The 24240-nt window shown below is 51.8% G+C and overlaps 1 protein-coding gene across 1 annotated transcript in view; it reads left to right on the top strand.

Annotated features, from left to right (window-relative positions):
• LOC103128202 (leukocyte immunoglobulin-like receptor subfamily A member 6) overlaps window positions 1–12201 on the top strand; it is a 180698-nt gene extending 168497 nt beyond the window's left edge. Inside the window, exons 4-12 of the mRNA XM_060173025.1 lie at window positions 8079–8381; window positions 8578–8874; window positions 9092–9394; window positions 9992–10123; window positions 10351–10393; window positions 10473–10540; window positions 11192–11244; window positions 11678–11815; window positions 11889–12201. Coding sequence (XP_060029008.1) covers window positions 8079–8381; window positions 8578–8874; window positions 9092–9394; window positions 9992–10123; window positions 10351–10393; window positions 10473–10540; window positions 11192–11244; window positions 11678–11815; window positions 11889–12023 — 1472 coding nt within the window. The 3' untranslated portion in view covers window positions 12024–12201. The remainder of the gene's footprint in view (window positions 1–8078; window positions 8382–8577; window positions 8875–9091; window positions 9395–9991; window positions 10124–10350; window positions 10394–10472; window positions 10541–11191; window positions 11245–11677; window positions 11816–11888) is intronic.
• Window positions 12202–24240: the final 12039 nt, after the last annotated feature.

Below are 24240 nucleotides of genomic sequence, written 5' to 3'. Positions count from 1 at the left end.
GTGGGTACCAGAATGGGTGACAATTGAGACCAGCATGAGGGAACAGAGGGGACCAGTGTGGGGGGACAGAGGGGACCAGCACTGGGAGACAGAGGGGACCAGCACGAGGAACAGAGGTGACCAGGATGGGGAGACAGAGGGAACAGCATGGGGGTTACAGGCTCATCTGGTCTGTGCACAGTGTGGCAGGACAAGTGGAGGCACAGGGAGCACAGCATCCAGAACACAGCCTGGGCTCCCCTGATCCTCCCTCTCACCCATTTCCTGACCTCAAAAGCAGCTGAGCCACCCAGCCCCATGCAGAACAAGCCCAGCTCTGAGAATGGTGAGGATGGTCAGGGCCAGGGCTGGGCAGAGGGTCTCATAATGTCAGGGGAGGTGACGCCTGGGTGACGTCAGGGCCTGGGTGACAATGACCTCCCCAGACCCCCATGTCCTCTGTGTCCACAAATCCAGTCTCTCCCCTTAAAGACCACATTGCTGTGTCCACAGTGGCAGCCCCTCAGCCCCAGGACCACAGGGTGGAGAACCTGATCCGGATGGGCGTGGCTGCCCTGGTGCTGCTGGCCCTCGGGGTCCTGCTGAGGGAGGCTCGGCACAGCCAGAGGAGCACCCAGGGTGCCACCACCAGCAGGAGGGACCCCCGGGGGATCCAGGTGCTGACCTGAAGGGAGACCCTGAATACAAGATGAGCCCGCAGGTGCTGAGGCCCCTGGACTATATTAGGAGCTGCCTGCTGGGGTGGGGGCAAGCCAGTGTGATACCAGATGACCAGGCAGACATGGCCCCTCTGCTCCAAGACAAACCGGTTTTCCCCTCCCACCTTGCTGGCTCTCACTGACTCCTTCTCCCTGGCAAAATGACAGGACACTTCCTGTTTGTGGCTTCTACAGTCACAGCGGCATTCCCTCATCACGTTCAGTGCAACTTTATATCACCGCATTACTGGGCAGACATCCCTTCCTCTTCTCTTTTCTTTCTTTCTTTTCCTGCAACATAATTTCTGGGGCTCTAGTGCCAATAACAAATCCAGTGCTCCTGATGGCCATTTTATATACAACGAGAGAGAAGGGAAGTTCGGTTTAAAAAAATGAATAGAAAAAATGAGATTTGGGAGTCGGGCAGTAGCGCAGTGGGTTAAACACACATAGCAAAATACAAGAACTGTCATAAGGATCCCAGTTCGACCCCCAGATCCCCACCTGCAGGGGAGTCGTTTCACAGGTAGTGAAGCAGGTCTGCAGGTGTCTCTGTCTTCACATCCTCTCTCCATTTCTCTCTGTCCTATCCAACAACGACGGCATCAATAACAACAACAGTAATAACTACGACAATAATAATAATGAAAATTGCTGTCAGGAGCAGTGGATTCCTAGTGCTGACAATGAGCCCCAGCAATAACCCTGGAAACAGAAAAAAAAAATTAGTGACTTGATACCCAAGTTCCTAAAGAATGATCTGCTAGTCCATTCTACTTGAAGCACATTGTTATTTTTGGCCACCACTGGGGCTTCCCCATTTCAGGCCGCATCGTTTTCTCAGGTAGACACACACACACACTGGGGCCGGGGCCACACTGAAGCTGCCCGCAGGTGGTGGGGCTGGGCTTGAACCTGGGTTGTGTCCATGAGAAAGCACCTTCAGTATCCAAACAAGCTAACTTGCCCGCCACAGCGCATTTTCATGTGAGGACTGCACGTGCGATGCACAGAACACCGGTTCTTCCCTCGGGGCTGCCGGCTCTTTGCCTTTTCCTAGGCTTTCTCTCCTGTGACAAGGGGAAGCCTACAGGGGACTTGGTCATTTCTGTGCCAGCTGCATTCTGCTGCGTGTCCACAGGGCGGCAGCAAAGCACCCAAGTTGTCTAGCAGCTTGTGGAATGAGGAGCGCTCAGGCTTTGGACACAGCGCATTTTCATGTGTGAGTTGTACACGACTCACAAAGTGTGTGTGTGTGTGTGTGTGTGTGTGTGTGTGTGTGTGTGTGTGTGTGTGTGTGTGTGTGTGAGTGTGTGTGTGTGTGTGTGTGTGTGTGTGTGTGTGTGTGTTTAGAGAAATTAGCCAATCACAGTCCAGTCCAGGGGAAGACCCTTGTGGGTGGACCTTTGAGACACTGTCCAATGAGCAAGTGTGGAAGGCCATGTGGGCAGTCCTCAAGTGAATGACCAATGACAAAACAGGAGGAACGACCTTCCAGGGCGTGCCCTAAGGACAGTAGTAGCCAGTGAAATTGCCAGTAGCTGTTGTGGGTGTGCCCTAAGGACAGTAGCCAGTGAGATTGCTGGCAGGGATTGTGGGCCTGCCATAAGGTCCTGACCCATCAGAGCACAGACAGCAACCAGTAGGCGGGCCTTACGAAACCTGAGCAATGTGAGCCCTGATATTGGCTTTGGGGGCGTGTTCAGTCACAGGACAATCAGCTACGGGAGCTCAGAGGCGGACTTTACAGATCTTGTCCAATGAGCGTGTGGGGAGGCCCCTCTGGGCGGTCCTCCAGATGAAAGGCCAATGGGAACAAGAAGCCCTGCCCTCACTGGGCGGAGCTGGAGATCACTGGCCAGTGAGAGTCAAGCACAGGTCATGGGCGAGTCTCCAGTCCCTGGAGCTGGTGGAGGGCAGCACCCTTGGGCGGCAGTTGGAGTCACAGGGCTGGCAGGAGAGTCCAGCCGCCCCCTGGTGGCAGCAGGGAGCCGGGGGCATGTCGCCGCCTGGAGGCCCTTCAGCTCTGTGTCTCTACATCTTGATCTGAGACTCCGTGGGGACTGACGCCCCGTCCTCGCTGTCTGCTGCGTGTCCACAAGGGTCGCGAGGCCGCGGGTGCAGATCTCGGCCTGTGCCCCGCACACCTGAGCTGAGAGTCCAGGTGCGCGGCAGCTCCCGGAGGCCTCTCCTCTGCCTGCCTCTGCCTCCCTCCTGCCTCCATCCACACCCTCGCTCTGGATAAAGGAGACATGTGCTGCTCACAATCTTCCGACCCGCGAAGAGCCTGAGACCCGCCGAGCGAACACAGCTCAGCAGAACAGAGTGAAAAGCCCGTCCCTGGACGCACGGCAGCACCGGAGCGTCTGACTCAGTCCGTGCGGTTCCCCGGCGCAGTCCCGGGCAGAGCGGAGCCCCGGAGGCCACAGGCAGCTGCCGACACCCGACCCGGAGCTGCCGCGTGTGGAAGCGCCGCAGAATCAGCGGGAGAGGACGGGCAGCCGACAGCTGTGTGCACGTCAAGAGCCTTTAAAGCAGGGGCAGGGGCGGCGCCGGGGCGCCTGGTTACGTGCCTACAGTGCCGTGGCGAGGACCCGGGTTCGAGCCCCTGGGCCCCACCGGCAGGGAGTTTCACAGGCCATGGAGCAGGGCTGCAGGTGTCTCTCCCTCCTGTGAGGCTGCCCCTGCAAGTACTTTCCTGTGGCGATGGGTCCCTGAACCCACAGCAAATGCAGGTTACAGGTGCGCCAGGTGCACGTCTTCCCGCACCGGACTGAGGAGCCTCCACCGGGAGCCGTCAGAGCTGGAGAGCGCCGAGGACACACGGACACTCAGCTCAGGACCTGAGTCCCAGGGAGGCCGGGCGGAGGCGCTGCTCCTCTGGCTCCTGTGCACTGTCTCTCTCACCTCTCAGCGGCTCTCTGTCCTGTCACATAAAACAGAAGGAAGGAAAGACAAGAAAGGTCACCGTGAGAGGAGGGTTTGTAGTGCCCCTCACACGCAGCAACAGTCCACTTAAGGAAATATATTTACGAAATAAAATGATAAGATTTAATATTTACATAAAAGAGGCAGGGTAGATAGCATAGTGTTTATGCAAAGAGACTGTCATGCCTGAGGCTCCTAAGCCCCATGTTCAATCCCCCGCACCACCATAAACCAGAGCTGAGCAGTTCTCTGGTGTTTCTCTCTGTGTCTTTCTCTGCATCTCTCTCAAAAATAAATAAAGAAAATACTTTTAAAAATAAGATTCTAAAAAATATTTTGTATAAAAGAAAATATCTTTCAAATAAAAATAAGTTACTTGGTTGCTGATATTGCATGCTATTTAAATAAAAATGGACTCACTTTTCTTATTGTTGTGCACAAACCACTCTGCTTTTTCGAGATTCTGTCAGCCTGTCTTGTGGGCACTGCCATCCTTTCTCTGAGTGTGATGAGCTCCCTGCAGGGCGCATTCCTCTCCGTGTCCACCAGGCGGCAGCAGAACCCCAGCCCAGGAAGGTGCTCTGCATTTGTGCAGATCTATAGGCCCAGTTTCTGTCCACTGAATTTCCTTTCTTTTCTTTTCTATTTAATTAATTAATTTATTTATTTATTTTAAAGAGACAGCCAGAAATTGAGAGGAAGGGAGCTATATAGAGGGAGAGAGTCACCTGCAGCCCTACTTCACCTCTCACAAAGATTTCCCCCTGCGATGGGTGCCAGGTGCTCGAACACGGGTTCTTGCCCATGGCAGTGTGTGCATCTAACCAGGTGCACCTCCACCTGCCCTTCTGCTTGATTGAAATGGCATCATATCTATGAATGTCTAAAGTCTTGAAGTTTCTCTATCAGCTGCATTCCGCATGGTGTCCACAAGGGGGCAGCAAATCAGGTCCATTGTTGGTAAGCATATTGTGGCGGGGCTGAGTGCGGTGGGCGGGGCTTACCTGGTGGGCGGGGCTTCAGGAGTGGGCGGGGCACAGTGCGGTGGGAGGGTCTGGAATGGTGAGCAGGGGCAGAGTGCAGTGGGGGGCTGAACTGGTGGCTGGGGCTTCAGGGGTGGGCGGGGCAGAGTGCAGTGGGCGGTTCTGAGCTGGTGGGCAGGGCACAGTGCGGTGGGAGGGTCTGGAATGGTGAGCAGGGGCAGAGTGCAGTGGGGGGTGAACTGGTGGGTGGGGAAGCGTGCATGGGTGGAGCTGACAGGGTGGGCAGGGCAGAGGGAGATGGGAGGGGCTGACGTGGTAGATGGGGCAGAGTGCGGTGGGAGGCTTTGACCTGGTAGTTGGGCAGCCAGCAGTGGGCAGGGCTGAGCTGGTGGGCGGGTCAGAATGAAGTGGGAGTGGCTGATCTGCTGGGCGGGGTAGAGTGCACTGGGCAGTACTGACCTGCTGGGTGGGGCAGAATGTGATGGGTGGGGCTGACCTGGTGTGTGGGACAGAGTCTGATTAGCAGAGCTGACGAAGTGGCTGGGGCTGAGTACGGTGGGCGGGGCTGTTCTGGTGGCCAGCACTAAGTGCAGTGGGTGGGGCTGTTCTGGTAAGGGGGCCACGATGTCTGCTCCACACTCCTGTCAGCAGCTCAGTGCGGCAGTGGCGTCTCCCTTTCTCACACGTCTGTTGAAGTGAGGGGCGCAGGCACTAATCCCACACACTTGGTGCCAAGGACTGACGGTGGGACCTCACAGGAGAAAGCCCAGTGGTTAGCCCACTGTGCCGCCTCCCAGCCATCCTGGGTCTCCTCCTTTAGTTCCGCAGCTCTGGTTTGTTGGTATGCTTCTAATTCTGCTTCTAAAAACCCCTTCTGTTTCATTTGGTTTAATCCCCCCTGCTTAACACTGTATTCTATTTACATAACCACTGCAGAGCATTGGTTTAAACCCCACTGGTTCATGATGTGTTTTTGCTCCAACCCCTCTCCTTGTCATACCCTGATTCTCACGAGTCACTTTTCTCTCCACCCTCTCTACGTCACATCCTGTTCACACCCTACTTGGCAAGTATAAATAAGGACAGGATTGTTCGTTTTAGTTTAGTTTTAGTTTAGCTTAGCTTGGCTTAGATTGTGCTGCGTCCTGTGTGAATAAAGAGATACTGCCTACAGCTCAACCATGAGTCCTGGGTCGTCTGTCTCCCATCAATGAAGCTCAGCCCGACACTGGTTTAGTTTTGTGCCTTAGTGCTGAGACCCCCAGTGGTCTCCTGATCGCTGTTCTGAGGAAACGGCCCTGTTCTCCCCACACAACTTGCAGACAAGCCTCACTGGACACTCCCTTCCCACACTTGGCGAGGCCCCGTGCACAGCTGTGCTGCAGGGCTCCCTGTGTGGCGGGACCCCCTCTGCCTGCACTCAGGGAACGCCTGGCCCCTCAGACTGCACAGCATCCCCAGGGCTGTCCTGGGCTCAGGCCAGCAGAGCAGCACTGCAGCAGCTCCAACTGGGGCCGGCCGCTCCCTCAGCTTCCCCTGGTACTGGGGAGCCGTGTCCAGGGGACGATGCCAGGGGGAGGGGCACACAGACATGAGGTGCCCACATGAATGCCCACACAGAATCTGTGCCAGGCCCTCAGGGGAGTGACTCACAGCAGCCTCGGGAAGAGACTTCCCTCCTTTGGCTGCCGCTGGGCACCTGCCTGGCCACCCAGAGAAGCCCCTCATGTTGAGCCAGGTGGCCCACACTGTGGTCTCTCAGCCAATGTCTCTGTCCTTGCTGATGCTCCTTCTCCAGAGTGCGGCCTGCTCAGCTCTGGCTGATGGCGCTACCGGGACTGACGTGGGACTCAGAAGCCTCAGGCTGACAGTCTCTCTGCAGAACCATTGTGCTGTCTCCCCTGCCCCCGTTTCTGCTTTCTCTGCGGCTTCAGATTTCAGAAATGTGACCAGCACTTCCCTGGAGCTCATGACAGCAGGGCCCAACACAGGAAGATGAGGCAACAGAGTAGAGGCACCTTCACCCCCACTCCAGAGCCCTGACCACTCACATCACCTAAGAGCAGGAGGGGTCTCAGAATGGCACAAGGCTCTGCCCAGGGTACCAGGGTCCCTGAGGTCAAAAGGGCTCAGTGAAGGTGCCAGGAAGTGGTTGGACCATTTCAGAAAAAAAGAGAAGTGTGTGATGGAGAGAAATCCCATCCTCTGGTCAGGAGGGGCCCTGTTTCCTGCCCTCTCTTCCCGGGCTTCTCGGTACCCAGACCACAAGGACACGAGCTGACCACACAGTGACAGGGGAGCATTTGGGCAGCAGCCCTGAGCATCCCCTGACAGCTGGGGGTAGGGAACCCTCATCCCATAGCCCAGGGTGTGTGAGGATCAGGTTGACATGGAGGGACCCTGTGGGGAAGGCTTTGAGAGACGAAAGACCCCTGACTCTCTCACTTGGAAGGGGAGTTTAGGAAGGCTGCAGGTCTGTTGGTTGCTCCACAAACTCTACAGCCAGGATGGGGCAGTGGGGGGCAGTTCCCCTTCCTGTGGGGCTGACGAGAATCCCCGTAACAGAAAGGGTCAGTACAGAGTAGCCACACCCTGTGACTCTGTCCTACCTGCCAGGGCCCAGGCTCCTTCCGTGTGCACAGCTGCCTCAGAGGACACGCCATGTCCCCCACCCTCACAGCCCTGCTCTGCCTGGGAGAGATGGACCAGGGGGACACCCCAGCCTAGGAGGGACCCCACTGCCAGGCCTGCTGGGTCAGGGCCCCAGGACTCAGGGGCTGTGTGGGGAGGCTTGTGCTCAGGACTCAGGACACCCCTCTCACAGGGACTCTCTTCCAGGGCTGAGTGTGGGACCCAGGACTCACGTGCAGGCAGGTGAGTCTGTCCTCAGGCTCCTGGACTCTCACTGAGGACAGGGGACCCTGGCCTTGGGGATGGTTATGAGCAGATCTGGGCTGATGTGAGGGTGGGGGGCATCAGGGAGGGTCCTGGGTTGAGAGCTGGGGTCTGGGGGTGGGACTGTGCTGTGACCCCACCTCTGATTTCCTTCCAGGAACCCTCCCCAAACCCACCCTCTGGGCTGAGCCAGGCCCTGTGGTCCTCTGGGGGAGCCCTGTGACTCTCTGGTGTCAGGGGACTCTGGGGACTCAGAGCTGCAGTCTCTATAAAGATGGAAGCTCATATCCCTGGAAAATACTGAGGCCATGGGAGCCCGGAGATAAGACCAAGTTCTCCATCACCAATGTGCGAGATCTCCATGCAGGCAGATACCTCTATTACTGTGTCAGCCCCGCTGGCCGGTCAGAGCCCAGTGACCCCCTGGAGCTGGTGGTGGTGGCAGGTGAGACTCACTCAGGGGTCCCAGCTCAGGCTCTCCCTCAGGAAGGGGGTCTGCTCTCACGGGGCCCCATCACACCAGCCCTGGGGATCAGGGAGACCCCATTTCCCATGCTGCCTCCTCCTCTCCTAGGATCCTACAGCAAACCCTCCCTGTCAGCCTTGTCGAGCCCTGTGGTGAGCCCAGGAGGGACCGTGACCCTCCAGTGTGCCTCAGGGCAGGGATTTGACAGGATGGTTCTGACTCAGCAAGGAGAAGACACGTCCCCCTGGAGCCTGGACACACAGCCACACCCCAGTGGGCAGGTCCAGGCCCTGTTCCCTGTGGGCCCCATGAGCCCCAACCACAGGGGGACATTCAGATGCCATGGCTATTACAGTGACTGGCCCCAGGTGTGGTCACCCCCCAGTGGGCCCCTGCAGCTCCTGGTCCCAGGTGAGGGTCCCCTCCTGCCCCCTCCATGGCCTGAGGCACCACACAGGTTACTGGGGTCTTGCTCTCAAGGGACCCCAGCAAGGAGGCTGTGCAAGGGGACCTGGGTTTCCCTTCTGAGAGACACAGGGTGTTGGGCAGTGTCCTGGGTCAGGGCAGGGGAGGGTGGGCCTTCCTGAGTGCCCGCTGGTCTCTGCAGGGGCATCTGGGAAGCCCTCCCTGCTGAGCCTGCAGGGCCCTGTCGTGGCCATTGGAGAGATGCTGACCCTCCAGTGTGGCTCTGCTGTGGGCTATGACAGATTCGCTCTGTCCCAGGAGGGCAACCCCCGCCTCTCCCAGCTCCCTGGCCAGCAGACCCAGGCCGGGCTCTCTCAGGCTGAGTTCTCCCTGGGCCCTGTGAGAACCTCCCACAGAGGCCGGTACCAGTGCTATGGGGGTCACAGCCACTCCCCTCTGTGGTCAGCACCCAGCAGCCCCCTGGACATCCTGGTGGCAGGTGAGGAGCCTGCAGCTCAGTCTGGACAGACTCTGCAAGGGGGAGCCTCAGGGTGAGGGCAGGGGAGGCATGTCGGGTCCCTAGGGAGGGAGGGAGAGATGGGGGAGGGGAAGAGAGACTGATGGGGCAGAGACAGAGAGGAGGGTCTTCAGAGACAGGCCCTGGGGACTGGGTTCAGAGCAAGCGGGCAGCAGCCCTCACCCCTTCCTCTCTCTAGGACAGCTGGCTGACACCCCCTCCCTCTCGGTGCAGCCGGGCCCCTCTGTGGCCCCAGGAGAGAAGGTGACCCTGCGCTGTCAGTCACAGAGCCCCAGGGACTCTTTCCTTCTGTCAAAGGAGGGGGCGCTCCTGCCCCCCCAGCGTCTGAGGTCAGAGTCCCGAGCTCAGGGGTTCCAGGCTGAGTTCTCCTTCCAGCCTGTGACCACAGCCCATGGGGGCACCTACAGGTGCTACAGCTCCAGTGACAGTGACCCCCACCTGCTGTCTGAGCCCAGTGCCCCCCTGCAGCTCCTAGTCTCAGGTGAGGCCCCCGACCTTCTGAGCTCAGTCCTGCCCCAGGAGCTGTGGGTAGGGTGGGAACAAGTACCCTGAGTCAGAGTGGGTGACAGCGAGGCTTCTGCCTGAGAAGCCCCCAGCCCCTCACAACCCTCGAGGGGCTGCTGTGGACAGAGAACCCCTCTGGTGTCACTCACAGGGCCTGGGGGTGGCAACCCCCAGGCCAAAGGGCCCAACTCCAAAGCTGGTGAGTGACTGTGCCTCGGCTCCCAGGGCCCAGGGGTGGTGCTGAGCCCTCATGCCCCCAGGTGTTGGGGCAGGTGACAGGAAGGGCCCACACTGCAGGGGAGACTCTGGGGTGTCTGTCCACCTGCAGACACTCAGCCCTGCTGGTGTCTTCTGGGGGTGTGACATCAAGGGCCTCAGGGACCCCACCCTGCCCCAGTCCTAGTCTGCATGGCAGACCAATATCCAGGGCTCCTGACTTCCCTCTCAGCCTCAGTTTCCCCATCTGTGTGGGGAGGGAGGACCCCTGTGTGTGAGGGAAGGGTCGACAGTCCCAGCCTGATCTGGGACACTGAGGGGCTCAGTGAGGTGACACCACCCCTCACTCATGACACAGCTCCTGCCCAAGGTCACCGATGGGACATGAACATTCTGATCGGCGTCTTGGTGGCCCTGGAAGCACTGCTCTCCCTCCTCCTCCTCTCCCTTTTCCTGAGACGCAGTTGTCGGGGTGCACACAGGAAGGCCGGTGAGCAGTTCCTGTGAGCTTCAGGGGCCTTAGCAGCCATGCAGAAGGGGCCGCTCAGAGGGGCAGAAGCCAGGGGCCCAGCCAGCACATGGCAGGTGTAGCTGAGGGCTGGTCCGTGACTCCACTCCTGAGCTCCTGGGACACAAGTGGCAGAGGGTCCCCAATCCTCTGGAACCCCGTGTGCAGTGGGGTCATCCCCAGGCAAGACTCACTTCTCACTCCCACAGGGGCTGCTGGCCCAGAGCCACAGGACAGAGGCCTGCAGACCAGGTACCCCCCACCCCGAGGACCCCCCACCCCACTCACAGCCCCTGCCTGCCCTGACACTGCGTCTCCCCTCCCCCCACAGTGCTGCGGCCGCCCCCCAGGAAGACACCCTGAGTGAGAGGAAGAGGAGGAGCAGCCAGGGGGACAGAGGTTTCTGGGTGAAGGGGCTGGGAGGGTGGAGGTGGGGTGTGGACGGAGACCCACCTGTGTGACCTGGTCACCCCTCCACCTGCATGCCAGGGCCCCACTGGGGAGCAGATGCTGGGAACACTGAGAACCAGGTTGAGGGTGGTGAGGCTTTTCCCACTGAACAACTGGGAACTGAGGAAACGAATCGTCCTGTCAGGCGCAAGTCTGTAAAGCTTTGTATCTAGGCTCTTCACTCAAAACTGTGTGGAATTCACTCACTGTATCTGAACTAGGGGTTGCATTAAGATCTAGAGCATAAAAAAGTTCTGAATGCTCAGAGAGCATTTCCTGAAACTCTCCTTTGGCTTTTGCAACTATTTCTCCCTGATGTCTCCCATAAACCTCTTTGCTATCAGCTTCAGTGATATATTGTAAAGGCTTCATCTCCCATAACGAAGCCCAGACTTCCTCCCATGGCTGTCCGGGTGAAATGAACTGAATTTTTCCCAAAGTCTTTTTCAATTTTTCCTTCATTTCTACCCTCCTTTTCTCTGATATTAGGTGTTGTCCATGGTTCTGTTAGACTTTTTCAGCTTCTAAAATGCTCTCAGGTCACAGCCTTGAGAGACCTTAGGGGACCCCACACACATGACTCCCTGCTCTGCCCCCCAGATGCTGCAGAGACAGAGACGCGGCCTGAGGAGGGGGTAGAGCTGGACCTTCTGGTGAGCCCTGCTCTCATCTCCAGTCTGAACCCAGTGATGTGCCCGTCCCTGTGTCCCAAATCTTGGGGTCCATACTCGCCTCTCCCCCGGCAGCAAGGCCCCTGACACCTCACGCTGACACACTCCGGGATGGGTCACACAGGAGAGCAAAGTATCCCCTGAAAAGGAGGGATGGGCGGGTGGGGCCTGGGACGGCAGGTGCCAGCACCTGAATGAGGGCCGACCCCTTTCCAAAGGGGCCAGGAGGCTGGAGTAGATGAGCAGGAGGGGTGAGGTGAGGGTCTGAGCTACACCCCAGGGCATCAGCACCCCTGTCTGAGGATGGTCCCAGGACCCCCAGGAAAGGGAACCGCCTGGCAGCACGTGGACGTGGAGAGCGTCACGGGGCCCCTGGGGCCCATCCAGGCTGTGCCCCACTGTTGTCTCTCAATAGCCCAGGGGGGACGAAGACCCCCAGGAAGCCACCTATGCCCAGGTGAACCAGGAAGGACTCAGCTGGAGAGCAGCCACCACTGCTTCCCCACCAACAGGCAGGGACAGACAGGACAGAGCCAAAGAAGGGGACAGACAGGTGGGCAGTCAGGCAGACCCCTTCCTCTCCACCCTAGCCCCACACCTGCTCACTGTCTTCCCTTCCCCCATAGGCTGCTGCCTCCACAGTCCTCCAGGAAGTGACCTACGCCCAGCTGACCCTCAGGCAGGGGACGGCACCCCCTTCCTCCTGGTCAGAAGAGCCCCCCGAGGAGCCCAGCCTGTACGCTGCTCTGGCCACCCACTAGCGCAGGGGGCTAGACTACAGGGACCCCAGAAGTCACAGAGCCTTCTCTCCCCACCTGAACACTCCCCACCTGGACACAGTCAGCGAGGACTCCCAGGCTCCTGGGGGTGGGGCATCTCCCAACTCTCAACTCTACCTGCCAAGAGAACAATAATAAACATAAATATAATATATATAAATATAATAAAGCAGCTGGTTTCTTAACAATCAAGGTGTGAAGTGACAGCCAGAACAGGAGTGAGTGTGTCAGACACAGGACTGCAGGCAGCGTGCAGCTAACCTCAGCCCACGACAGCTCACCGCGGGGAATGTCAAGAAGTAGGGAGTCTGCAACATCAGGATCTTGGAGAGAACTGCAAACCAGCTGAGAGTGATCAGAAGGGAAGATGCACATTCTAGAGACATGGGTCTCAGGGTCAGACAGCTGCTGGGGCCAAGCAGGAACACAGAGCCTCGCATCTCTGCTGTCGGATACTCACACACCCTGGAGGGTAAAGAGACTGATTCATTATCGGGCAGGGGGTGGACAGCATAGTGGTTATGCAAGAGACTCTCATGCCTGAGGCTCCAAAGTCTGAGGTTCAATCCCTTCACACCACTATAAACCAGAGCTGAGCAGTGCTCTGGGGGGAAAAAAAGATAAATAAAAAATATATATGAAAGAGAGAGATTCATGAATGAGTCTATACCAGGAGGCCAGAGAATGCAGATTACATTGACAACATCAGCAAAAATAAATCTGAATTCTCCTCTCTACTCAATATGCTGAATCTTGACATCTAGGAAGAAATTAACAAAGAAGAAAAAAGTCTTGCAGAGACGGAGAACCTGGCACCGAGCCCACCAGCCACCTGCCCGGCTGCTGTCTGTCTGCTGTGGACGGACCGTCATGCATCTTGCGCGAGAGTCTCTGGGTTCTGCCTGTGTGACATTCGCTGAGCTTCCTGAAATCGTGCCTCAGTGAGCTTGGGGAGCACAGCACGTCTTTCCACTTCCGTGTATCCTCTCTTGCCTTTCTCAGGGTGATTAAAGTGTTCCACGAGCAAGACTTTTTTCTTCTTTGTCTCACCAGAAGGTCCAGCTGGGCCACCTCCTGGCCCTGAGCTCTTATCTGAAACTTGATCCCTGTGTTCGTCCGTCTCTCAATAGCTTGAAAATCCAAGCACGAAAGCGAGTGTGTGTGTCCCAGCGTCCTCTGCGGTGGTGCAGAGGAAGAGGGAATCTGGGCTCCTCTTCATCGTTCCCACACAGCAACGATGCAGAGATCAAGTTTCAGATAAGAGCTCAGGGCCTGGAGGTGGTCCAGGTGGTTCAGTGCACATGTTACAGTGCACAAGGACCCCGGTTCAAGCCGCCATTCCCCACCTGCAGGGAGAAAGATTCACGAGTGGTGAAGCAGACTGTCTCTCTGTCTCTCTCCCTCTGTATCACCTGCTTCCCTCTCAACTTCTGGCTGTCTCTATCCAATAAATAAAGATAATAAAAAATAAGTATTAAAAAAGGAAGAACTTGGTGATACTCAGAGAAGTGGGAGAACAGACTGACCCAGAGCGGTTGAACTGGGACCTGAAGCATCTCAGGAGTGAAAGTCTTTTGCATAACCAATGTGCTGCCTCCCCGTCCAGAAACATGTCTTTCTGGTTTTTTTTTAATGAGAGAGAGAGAAGAGGAAATTGCTGTCTTCCCAGCCCCTGAGACTATTTTAAGCCTTTTTTCCCTTTGTTTATTTGTTTTTTGGGTAAGACACAGAGAAATTGAGACAGGAGGGGAGATAAAGGAGAGAGACAGAGGGATACATGCGGCCCTGCTTCACCACTCACAAAGCTCCCCCTGCAGGTGGGAACCAGGGGCTCGAACCCCAGTCCTTGTGCCCTGTGACTAAGTGTGCCACCCCTAGTCCCCTTAAGTCTTTTTTTAATGATTGATGGATGGATGGAAAGACAAGCAGAGCATCACTCTGGCACATGTGCTGCCAGGGACTGAACCAGAGACCAACACTCGAGAGCCAAACACGCCTCTGCTGTGCCAGCCCCGGCTGACTTCTGTTTAAAGCTTGGAGGGGCAAGCCGATCCACAGAGCCCTCTTGTTGGTCTGCTATTTTTTTATTTATTTCTTTATTGGGGAATTAATGTTTTACATTCAACAGGAATTACAATAGTTTGTACATGCATAACATTCCCCAGATTCCCATTTAACAATACAACCCCCACTATGTCATTTATCATCCTTCATGGACCTGTATTCTCCCCACCCAACCAACCCATAGTCTTTTACTTTGGTGCAATACGCCAATTCCATTTCAGGTTCTACTTCTGTTTCCTTTTCTGATCTTGTTTACCAACTTCTGCCTGAGAGTGAGATCATCCCATATTCGTCCTTCTGTTTCTGACTTATTTCACTCAACATGATTTTTTCAAGTCCATCCAAGATCGGCTGAAAACGGTGAAGTCACCATTTTTTACAGCTGAGTAGTATTCCATTGTGTATATATACCACAACTTGCTCAGCCACTTATCTGTTGTTGGACATCAGGATTGCTACCAGGTTTTGGCTATTACAAATTGTGCTGCCAAGAACATATGTGTACACAGATCTTTTTGGATGGGTGTGATGGGTTCCTTAGGATATATACCCACGAGAGGAATTGCAGGGTCATAGGGTAGATCCATTTCTAGCCTTCTGAGAGTTCTCCACAGAGGTTGGATCAATTGCCATTCCCACCAGCCGTGCAAGAGGGTTCCTTTGACCCCACACCCTCTCCAGCATTTGCTGCTGTTACCTTTTCTGATGTATGACATTCTCACAGGAGTGAAGTGATATCTCATTGTTGTCTTGATTTGCATTTCTATGACAGTAAGAGACTTGGAGCATTTTTTCATGTGTTTCTCTGCCTTTTGGATCTCTTCTGTGGTGAATATTCTGTCCAAGTCCTCCTCCCATTTTTGGATTCGGTTATTTGTTGTCTTGTTGTTGAGTCTGGCAAGCTCTTTATATATGTTGGTTATTAAACTCTTATCTGATGTATGGCATGTAAATATCTTCTCCCATTCTGTGAGGGGTCTCTTGGTTTGGTAGTGGTTTCTTTTGCTGTGAAGAAGCTTTTTAATTTGATGTAGTCCCATGGGTTTATACTTGCCTTAGTCTTCCTTGTAATTGGATTCGTTTCATTGAAAATGTCTTTACAATGTATGTGGAAAAGAGTTCTGCCAATATTTTCCTCTAAGTATTTGATAGTTTGTGGTCTAACATCCAAGTTCTTGATCCACTTGGAATTTACTTTTGTATTTGGTGAAATACAGTGATTCAGTTTCATTCTTCTGCATGTTTCAACCCATTGTTTCCAACACCATTTGTTGAAGAGACTCTGCTTTCCCCCATGTAATAGTCTGGGCCCCTTTGTCAAAGATTAGATGTCCATAGATGTGGGGGCTCACTTCTGGGCTCTCAATTCTATTCCACTGGTCAATGTGTCTATTCATGTTCCACTACCAAGCAGTTTAGATGACAATGGCCCTATAATACAGTTTGAGATATGGGAGTGTGATGCCTCCAGTTCTGTTCTTTTTTTCTCATGATTGTTTTGGCAATTCTAGGTCTTTTCTGGTTCCAGATAAACATTTGTAGCATATTCTCCTAAAAAATGTGCTTGGGATCTTGATGGGGATAGCATTAAATTTGTAGATGGCTCTGGGTAATATATTCATTTTAATGATATTAATTCTTCCAACCCATGAACATGGAATATCTTTCCACTTCTTTGTGTCTTTTTCAATTTCCTTGAGTAGTGACTCATAATTTTCAGTATACAAGTCTTTCACTTCTTTGGTTAGCTTTACTCCTAGATATATTATTGTTTTTGTTGCTATAGTAAAAGGAATTGATTTATGGATTTCAGTTTCTTCTAACTTAGTGTTTGCATAGAGGAATGCCACTGACTTTTGAATGTTAATTTTGTATCCTGACACCTTACTGTATTGCCTGATGATTTCCAAAAGCTTCTTGCTGGATTCCTTGGGTTTTTCCATGTATACTATCATGTCATCTGCAAATAGGGAGAGTTTGACTTCTTCTGTTCCAATCTGTATCCCTTTAATTCCTTGCTCCTGCCTGATTGCTATGATAAGAACTTCCAACACTATGTGAATAGTAATGGTGATAGTGGGCAGCCCTGTCTAGTACCTGATCTGAGTGGAAATGCTTCCAGTTTTTCACCATTGAGTATGATGTTGGCTGTAGGTTTGCTATATACAGACTCCACTATCTTCAGGAATTTTCCATCTATTCCCATTTTTGTAGTGTTTTGATCATAAAGAGATGTTGAATTTTGTCAAAGGCTTTCTCTGTATCTACTGATATTATCATGGGGTTTTTGGTCTTGCTTTTGTTGATGTTGTGGATCACATCGACTGATTTAAGTATATTAAACCAACCTTGCATGCCGGGGATGAACCCCACTTGGTCATCATGGACAATCTATTTGATATACTGCTGTATCTAGTTGGCTAGAATTTTGTTGAGTATTTTAGCATCTATGTTCATCAGAGATATTGGTCTGTAGTTTTCTTTTTTGGTTGTGTCCCTGTCTGCTTTTGGTATCAGAGTGTTGTTGGGTTCATAGATGCTGGCAGGGAGTATTCGAGTGTCTTCAATCTTCTGGAAGACTTTTAAAAGTAGAGGTAGTAGTTCTTCTTTGAATGTTTTGTAGAATTCATTTGTAAAACCATCTGGTCCAGGACTTTTATTTTGGGGGAGATTTTTGATAACTGTTTCAATGTCATTAGCTATGATGGGCCTGTTCATGTTATCCACTTCCTCTTTACTTAGTTTTGGAAGTTGGTAGGTATCTAGGAAATCGTCCATTTCTTCCAGGTTCTCTAGCTTGGTGGTATATAGTTGTTCATAGAAGCCTTGCATGATATGTTGAATTTCTCTGATGTCTGTTGTGATATCTCCTCTTTCATTTAGTATGCGATTTATTTGTGTCTTCTCCTGTTTTTGTTTTGTTAGTCTGGCTAAAGGTTTGTCGATTTTGTTCACACTTTTGAAGAACCAACATTTACTTTCGTTGATCTTTTGTATGGTTTTCTTATTCTCAATGTTATTTATTTCGGCCCTGACTTTAGTGACTTCTGTCCTTCTGGTTGCTTTAGTGTTCCTTTGTTGTTGTTCTTCTAGGTCGTTAAGATGTGCAACCAGGCTGTTTATTTGTGCTTTTTCTTGTTTCCTAATGGGTGCTTATATAGCTATGAAATTCCCTCTCAGTACTGCCTTAGCTGTGTCCCAAATATTTTGATAGCTTGTGTCTTCATTTTCATTGAAGTATCAAAACATTTTGATTTCTTCCTTGATTTCCTCTTTGACCCAGAAGTTGTTAAGAAGTGTACTGTTGAGCTTCCACAGCTTAGTAATATTTCTAATCTTTTGTTGATTGTTAAGTGTTTGTTTAATTCCACTGTGGACTGAGAATATGCTTGGGATGATTTCAATGCTCTGGAATTGGCTGATGCTGTCTTTGTGGCCTAACATATGGTCTATCCTTGAGAATGACCCATGTGGATTTGAGTAAAATGTGTATTCTAGTTTCTTGGGGTGAATGACTCTGAAAATGTCCAATAGTTCTAGTTTATCTATCTCTTCATTTAGCTCCCTTATGTCTTTATTGATTTTCTGCCTGGATGATCTGTCAAGTTGAGAGAGTGGGGTGTTGAAGTCCCCTACTATGACTGTGTTGCTGTTAATATATTGCTGTAGCTCTTTCAGTAGACGTTTGATGTATTTAGATGGCTTCTCATTGGGTGCATAGATGTTAATAATTGTTAAGTCCTCTTGATTGACTGATCCTCTGAGCATTAAGTAGTGTCCGTTCCTATCTTTTTTAATCTTATCTATTTTAAAGTCTATCGTGTCAGATATGAGAATAGCTGTTCCTCCCCTTTTTTTGTTCCATTGGCTTGTATGATAGTTTTCCATCCTTTCACTTTAAGTCTGTGTTTGTCTTGTTGAGTTAGGTGGTTTTCCTGTAGACAGCATATTGTTGGGTTGTGTTTTCTGATCCATCTTCCTACTCTGTATCTTTTAATAGGTGATTTCAGGCCATTGACATTCATTGATATCAAAGATTGAAGATATTTTAATGCCATTCTTGTAGAGTTTTAGAGTGTTCTGATATATGTCCTATTTATGATGGTCTGACTGTTTATAGAAGACCTTTCAGAACTTCTTTCAGGGCAGGCTTGGTGATAGTTGATTCCTTCAACTGTTGCTTGTCTGAGAAGGTTTTGATGCCTCCACCTAGTCTGAATGACAGTCTAGCAGGATATAGTATTCTTGGTTGAAAGCCTTTCTCATTGAGCACTTGATAGGTATCTTGCCATTCTCTTCTGGCCTGTAGTGTTTGTATGAAGAAGTCTGCTGCTAATCGTATGGGTTTTCTTTTGTAGGTGACTCTTTGTTTTCCTCTTGCAGCCTTAAAGATCCTTTCTTTATCCTTATTCCTTTCCATTCTAAATATGACGTGTCTTGGTGTCTTTAAGTCTGGGTTAATTTTGTTTGGGACCCTCTAGGCTTCTTGAATCTTTATGTCTTTGATGTTGTCTAGACTAGAGAAGTTTTCAGCTATTATGGCCTGAAGAATGCTTTCTTCCTCTCCTTCTCTTTCTTCCTCTGGTAAGCCAATAATGTGTATATTGTTTCTTTTGAAGTCATCCCATAGGTCTCTGTTGTTGTTTTCAGCATCTCTTAATCTCTTTTTGAGATCTCTTACTTCTTTTATAGTTGTCTCTAATTCATCCTCAATCTAACCTCATCTTGGCTGGAGCTTAAAGGTATCCTGTGAAGTGAGATCTTCCAGAAAGAGAAGAAAGAACAAAGGATGATCTCACTCAAGGACAGAAGTTGGAAAATAAGAACAGAAGGGAAAACACAAAGCAGAGTCACACTGGAGCTGGTGTCATGCACCAAAGCAAAGGACTGTTGAGAGGGGGTGGGGAGGGTTCAGGTCCCAGATCAAGATGGCAGAGGAGGACCTAGTGGGTGTTGAATTGTTATGTGGAGAACTGAGAAATGTCACACATGTATCAACTATTATATTTTACTGTTGGCTGTAAACCATAAATCCTCACATAAAGAAATAGAAAAAGAATGGTGATTTCACTTTCTTCACATCATCTAGGATGGAGCTTGGAGGAATCATGTTGAGTGAGATAAGTCAGAAAGAGAAGGAGGAATACAGGATGGTTTCACTCATAGACAGATGGTGAAAAAGGCTACGATGACACCAACCTGCCTTCCCTGGTCAGAAGACCTCACCACTGTGCCCTGGAACTCCACCTCCTCAGAGATCTACTCAACTCAGGAAAGGAAGAGAGAGCCTGGGGTTATGGATCAGCCTATCCATGCCCATGTCAAGTGGAGAAGCAATTACAAAAGCGAGACCTCTGGCCTTCTGGGCCCCATAGACATCTTTGGTCCTTATGTCTAGAAGGATAAAGAAAGGGGAAGCTTCGGGGCTGGATGGAGGCACACCTGGTTGAGAGCTCATCTGACTGAGTGCAAGGAGGCAGATTCCTAGACCCCAGACCCCACCTACAGGGGGAAAGCTTCACAAGTGGTGAAGCAGTGCTGCAGGTGTCTCTGTCTCTCTCCCTCTCTATAACCCCCTTTCTTCTCAATTTCTGGATGTATGTATCCAAAAAAGAAATAAATAATCATGGAGTCAGGTGGCAGTGCAGCAGGTTAAGTGCACATGGCCCAAAGCACAAGGACCAGTGAGAGGATCCTGGTTCGAGCCACCGGTCTCCACCTGCAGAGGAGTCACTTCACAGGCGGTGAAGCAGGTCTGCAGGTGTCTGTCTTTTCTACCCTTATCTGTCTTCCCCTCCTCTTTCCATTTCTCTATCCTATCCAACAACAAAGACATCAATAACAAAACAATATAAAAAACAGCAATAAAAGAGAATAAATAAATAAGTAAATATTTTTAAAATACTATAAAAATTTATTAATAAAAAAGAGGTGGCAGGTCTGGTGCATGTGGTTCAGCACTCATGTCACCATGTGGAAGAAAGTGGGTTCAGGCCCCCAGTCCCCACTTCCCAGTGCCCAGCTGCAGTTGGGAAGCTTCACAATAGGAGAAAGAGGGCCACAGGTGTCTATCTCCTCCTCTGTCTCCCCCTTTTCTCTCAGTTTCTCTCTGTCCATCCTGGAACACTCTGGGGATGTAAGCTGGGCCTGCAGCATCACCACGACTGTGCCACAGACCTAGACTGGCACGCTGGTAGCTGAGCCAGGCCGCCTGCTCTTGCATGTTTAGAAGCACAGGCACAGGCAGCCCGGGGTGCTTGGCAACTCAGCAGAGTCCTCAGGACACGGATCCAGTTTGCTCCGTTTCCTCTGCTCAAGCTCCTTGCCTCACGGTTGTGAAATGGTTTTCAGGACAGGGAGGCTGTGCTTCCAATGAAGCAAAGGGTCACAACAGGGCACAGGCACAGAGGAGGCCAGGGGAGTCCTTATAGTGCAGGCACAAAGGGTCCTGAGAGGCCTGCTGTGCTCTGAGGGGAGCATGTCAGCCACACCCAGCCATGTCCCAGGTGATGCCCCAAGGCTGAAGGTGTCCTCTCCTCCCCAACCCCCCACAGGGCTGCTTCCAGCCAGACAGAAAGCTGGGCTGAGGCTGGGGCTTGCACAGGTCTTTCATCAGTGCCTGCAAAAGCTGCACATCTGTCTGTCTGTCTGTCTGTCTGTCTGTCTCTGTCTGCACAGGCGCACGCTTCCCATCCTAAGCCAAGCAGTTAGGAGAAGCCACCAGCAGGAGCCACAGAGGCACCCACCCTTGCCAGGGCTCACCGGTGCTGGGGCAGGGCACAGGGCTGGGGTGCTCTGTGGGTAGAGCTCAGCAGGCGGGCACCTTCTCAGGGCCCTCTATGGTCAGGCAGCAGGGCAGCATGTCTTCTGGGGAGGCCCTGCCGGGAGGAGCCCAGCACAGTCCTGGGCTCCGTGTCTGCACTGGGCCATGGCCCTCCAACCTCCCATCATCCTGGTCCTCGGTGAGTCCTGGCCTGGGGTGGGGTGATCCCTGCTGGGTCCTGACTGCTGCCCAGAGACTCTGAGCCACATGCCCCTCTCCCCAGCTTTTCCCTCAGCTCTGGGACAGACCCAGGTCTCAGTGGGGAGGGGTCCAGCTAGAGGGTTTCAGGACACAGGGTCCCTCCACACTGAGGAGGCTGAGGGACTGCTGGGAGGGGTTGAGGGCCACAGAGATTGTGCAGAGCCCAGGATTATGCTCAGTGCCTGGTGAGGAGGCAGTCATGGGGGGCTGCCCATTTCTATCCAGCAGCGGCTGGGCAGCCTGGGGGAGGGCGTCTCTCCTCACCACCTTGTCTCGCAGGTCTCTGTCTGGGCCAGCTGACCTCCTCACAGAGGGGTGAGTGTCTCTCCAGTCCCCCTGCACCCCAAGAGCAGTTTTGTCTGAGTCTGCGGGCTGGTTTGGGGGTTGTGGGCCTGAAACAAGTCGGAACTGCAGTCCCTGCCTTTGCAGCATTCTGGATGCTTCACATATGGTCCTTATTACGTATATGAGTCCTACATTATCATCCACAGACATTTCTTATTATTATTTGCTGTTGCCAGGGGTTCACTGCTCTGGGCTCAGTGTCTGTCTCTGTCTCTGTCTCTGCCTCTGCCTCTCACACACCCCCACACAAATACATAACACAGATGCTTCCTCCATGTGGGGCTGGGTCAGAGTGTCCCAGGAGGTGCCTTCCCAGCTGCACTGTCTTTCCTGCTCCCCCCACCCCCACTACACCCCACTTCACCCCGGTAGGTCCTGTGCACTGAGGGTACAGAGCTGGTTCCCCAGGTGTCCAGGCTGAGCCCATGACACCCTGCAGCCCCAGGTGGGGGTCCTAGGTGGAATCTGCCTCCTTCTTGCCTGCCCCCACTCTATCTCCGTGTCTCAGCAGGGTGCTCGAAGGTTCACAGAGCCCTCTCTCTTACCCATTCTCCAAATATCTTATGCTATGACTGGCCAGTTGTGTTTTGTGAGTGTGTTAAATAACCAAAAATTTTTGTATGACCCATTTTGCTCAGAGTACTCTGAAACTTAATTGACTTTATACAAAAATGCTGGATGTAGCCAAGGTTTCTGGAGACATCCAGAAAATTTGTTTTTTCCTCTTTTGATTTTTTTATATATAAGTCTTGGTATAAATGTAAAGTGCTTAGTCTTAAACTGTGTGAGTAAAGACAGATCTAAATTCGTTTTTTAAATGATATGTTTTCGTAACAAAAGTTTTTCTCCTCCTGTGTGTTATAACTAAATGCTTATGGGTATGTTTTAAGCTTGGTAAACATTAACGGTTAAAAGTTTAACCTCGAAACTACATTATTACCAGGCAAGGTAAAACTAATTTGCTAAAAGTAACTGACTCTTTAAGACACAAGTCTAAATATTTAACGTGACAATACATCCCCAAAATTAAAATACAAATTCTCTATACAGGACACTTTTGGACAGCCCCCCAAAGTGCCCTGTAAGCTAATCTTGTGGAAATTAACCCACAACAGATCTGGCATAAATATGACACTATAAATGTTAAAATCATTGTCACTAACATGCGTTAACCCTCTATGTAACCTGAGTCTGTTTATAGTCCAAAGTAAAAATAGTTTAAAAATCAAAATATATATTTTAACTAGGGAATCGGGGTGGTAGCGCAGTGGGTTAAGCACAGGTCATGCAAAGTGCAAGGACTGGAGTAAGGATCCCAGTTCAAGCCCCGGCTCCCCACCTGCAGGGGATTCACTTCATAGGCGGTGAAGCAGGTCTGCAGGTGTCTGTCTTTCTCTACCCCCTCTGTCTTCCCCATCTCTCTCCATTTCTCTCTGTCCTATCCAACAACAACATCAACAACAATAATAACTACAGCAAGGGCAACAAAATGGAATAAATAAACATTTAAAAATATATGTAAAATCAAAATATATATTTTAACTAAAATTGGTCTGAAGATCCTGCTGTAGAGACTGCTACAGGAGGTCACATTAGATAACCTTTAAACAAAATTATAAAGATACTTAAACCAATTATAATCATTGAATTATCAATTATAGTAAGCTTCTAACTTGTCAAAAAATTTTTTCTCACAAGTAATTGACTACAACAGTGTCAAAGCCTTCACATGAAGAAACATCTGCTCATATGGTAAGGCATTAAGCTATGAGAAGTTCCTCCATGTGTTGTATGCTTTACATTGGGTTGTTATAGCTCTCCCCATGCCAAGAAAATTGGTTCAATCCTGCTAGTTTCTTGGGCCCGCTTGTCCCCGCCCCAAGGAACCCAGAGAGAGTTGGAGAGTTCCAGAGTTGGAGAGTGAGAGAGTGGCAGAGTTGGAGAGTGCTTGCTGCCGCTGCGGGGGAAAGAGGCAGCAGAGTTCTGTTTGGTGATTAGTTTGGTTTACTTTATGAATTGTTGTTCCTGAATAAAGAAATACAGCTTCCCTGCCCAGCCATGTGTCCTTGAGTCTCTGTTACCTGCCCGTGAAGCTAACCCAACACACTGGAGCCTCCAAATTTAAACAATAAATGGCGCCCATGTGGACCTGACCTGTGCATCTCTCAGATAAGTGAAGACAATTTGGCTACCTATGTACTATGGCCTTCTCTTCTGCTTGTGAAGAGATCTCCAAAGGCCTCTGCTCATTCTTCATGAGACTGTTTTGCTGTTTCTGGAACATTTATCTCTGGACCACTCTGTGGTTTCCACTCGCTCGGGTGCACTCAGAACAGCCAGCGGAGTCAGGAAGAGCCAGCGGGTGAGAGGTGAGGCACGGAGCTGCTGTTTCCACTAGGTGGAGCAGCCAACCAGCTGGCTGCACCCGGACAACCCCACACACCGCGCCCGCAGCCCCGCAGCCCAGCAGCCCTCAAGAGGCCGACGCCAGCACACAGGAGCCCGATGCCAATACGCAGGAGCCTGACGCCAACACGCTGGAGCCTGATGCCAACACGCAGGAACCCGATGCCAGCACACAGGAGCCCAATGCCAGCATGCAGGCCAGCCCACAGGAGCCAGCTCTCCACCGCGTGGCACAGGGCACTAGATGCGGGATCCCTCCACGGTGCTCGGCCACTGCGAGCAGGGCAGCAGATATGACAGGGCCATGGGGCAGGGCCACAGTGGCCTATCATGGCCGCCACCCCTGGGCACCTTGGCCTG

Source organism: Erinaceus europaeus, chromosome 2 (assembly GCF_950295315.1).
Source record: "Erinaceus europaeus chromosome 2, mEriEur2.1, whole genome shotgun sequence".
Lineage (NCBI taxonomy): Eukaryota > Metazoa > Chordata > Mammalia > Eulipotyphla > Erinaceidae > Erinaceus > Erinaceus europaeus.
Note: the sequence above shows the minus strand (reverse complement) of the source record. Positions and strands in the feature narration are given on the sequence as shown.